This window comes from Haemaphysalis longicornis, unplaced genomic scaffold, assembly GCF_048455015.1.
Source record: "Haemaphysalis longicornis isolate Haplotype H1 unplaced genomic scaffold, Haemaphysalis longicornis Haplotype H1 scaffold_5, whole genome shotgun sequence".
NCBI classification, from domain to species: Eukaryota; Metazoa; Arthropoda; class Arachnida; order Ixodida; family Ixodidae; genus Haemaphysalis; species Haemaphysalis longicornis.
Genome location: NW_027526385.1, coordinates 85,307,106 through 85,308,997, shown reverse-complemented (window position 1 = coordinate 85,308,997; position 1,892 = coordinate 85,307,106). Strand labels below are relative to the sequence as shown.

Below are 1,892 nucleotides of genomic sequence, written 5' to 3'. Positions count from 1 at the left end.
AGCTTAAGGGCCTTTATTGTGTAGACACTGTGAAAAACGTCATTCCACTGAGACTGTGAAAAGCCACCAGGCGAAGGCCACATCCTCCTTCATATAAATAAGAAAGCCAGCCTGCTTTGCCGAACGAACAATAAGATTTAGCGCAGCAAAAGACACGGACGGTGAAAAGGACAGAACAGGCGCTAACTTGCACCTTTTGCAAGTTAGTGCCCGTCCCATCCTTTTCACCGTCTGTGTCGTTTGCTGCGCTAAATCTTATTGTTGTAACATGAACCAACTCGCCCAGCAACACGTCTTGCTGCCGAACAAACTTTGTTCTGTTGAAATTTCACGTTCTCACGGTCCTGTCTGTTTAGTTTGAAATGCTACAAGGAGATAGATAAGGACTACCCCTGTTTATAGTGGGTTCGAAGCCTAGAACAATGCGTTTTTATCTAGGATTGTTGCGCGAGCCAGATTTCCAATTTATTAGAGCCAATTTGTACCTCTATAATTATAACAAATATTGGACATAATGAACTCATTTACTTTCCCGATACTGCTTCGTTATAACGAGGTTCGACTGTAAATGAAGGAATGTCGAAAATAAAGTGTATTTTTCAGGCAGAGTAGTGTACTTTTTATTTTCGCATTGTGCTGCCTTCAATCATCGGCAACTCTTAGCAACGGTGCTTGAAAGTTCGTCAACACGGCACAAATTCCCCACATTTGGTTTGCCAGAGGTGCTAGTAAAATGGGGATGGAGCGATCGAAGACATGGAAAGCTTTAATACGTTGAATCTTTCTTTCAGCGTGAATTCGAAGGGCTGCTATTTCTTGCGTCTTCTGCGCCTCTTGGGTTGTGAATTTGCCCGCTTTTAGGAAAGGCGGAATGTTCAAAGTCACACCCTTCTCTTGTAGGAGGTCTTCAATGCGGAAGCCTTTGTCGGCCATAACTGAGTCACCTGGCTCAAATTCCAAGTCAAGTAAGCCGCTCTTTATCACACACTCTCTGTCTGAAGTCCTACCAGTGAAAAGCTCAGACGCAAACGTAAGCACTCCGGAAGGTGCAACAGCAACAAGCCCCTTGAAGGTGTGCGTCGATTTGTAATGCGAGGACACTTCTGACTGAGTAACCATCGATGATGGGACGTCGCACCTAATCTCGGTGGCGTCAAGGAGCACACGGGTGGTCTTGTACTTTTCAGCAAATGCCGGAGGCATGGTGGCATCAATTATATGCCGTGGCAGCCACAAATCTAGGGAGAACATCCGCAAATAGATAAAGTCTACCCATGAAGAAAAGATTCTTGAGACGGTGCTCGTAGAAACTTCAAATAGGTGTGCAAGGTGCTGGTGAAATAGTCCCAAACGCAGCTTTATCAAAACCAGGAACAGCTGGTTTTCGGCTGTTATTTTCCGCTTCCGCCCGCTGCTGACATAACTTGGCTGGCCGCTGCTGTTTTTGCGAGGCCTTTGTACGAATTTTCCGTCCTCGCCTGCCTCCAAAAATTTTAAGAGATTCACAAAAGAGCTGTACCGTGGCAGTCCAGTGTAAAACTGTATGTCTTCATCACTGTCTTGGAATTTTTCACTTCCAAACGGGCACGACCCTTCCTCCATCTTCCTCAAATTGCTCTGGGCAGCTCATCAGGCAGCAAGTTCAATTCTTTGTCCTGATTGCTTAGTCTTTGCACAAGTCGGCTTACTTCTGCCTGCAGTTCTACTTCAGTTTCCGTGCTTCTGTTGAGCCGAACTTCAAGCTCTGCTCGCTGTTTGGATTTGTTCCTGCGCATGTCAAGGTGAGATTGGATCTCAGACTGCAGCCTCAGCCTCATTACTAGGTGCGCCTCTAGCTCCTTTTGGAGCCTTAATTCATTGCTCCTGCTTGTGGCTAATTGTTCTTGCAGTCC

The 1,892-nt window shown here is 46.0% G+C and overlaps 1 protein-coding gene across 1 annotated transcript; it reads right to left on the bottom strand.

Moving 5' to 3' along the window:
- Window positions 1–451: 451 nt before the first annotated feature.
- On the bottom strand, window positions 452–1,602 carry LOC144139805 (uncharacterized). The gene has a single exon (XM_077672058.1). The coding sequence runs from the start codon at window positions 1,600–1,602 to the stop codon at window positions 643–645; it is 960 nt and encodes a 319-aa protein (XP_077528184.1). The 3' UTR covers window positions 452–642.
- Between the last annotated feature and the right edge of the window lie 290 nt (window positions 1,603–1,892).

What these genes read in the sequence shown, in the direction of transcription:
- LOC144139805 (XM_077672058.1), bottom strand. Translation starts at nt 1,602, where the DNA reads ATGGAGGAAGGGTCGTGCCCGTTTGGAAGTGAAAAATTCCAAGACAGT.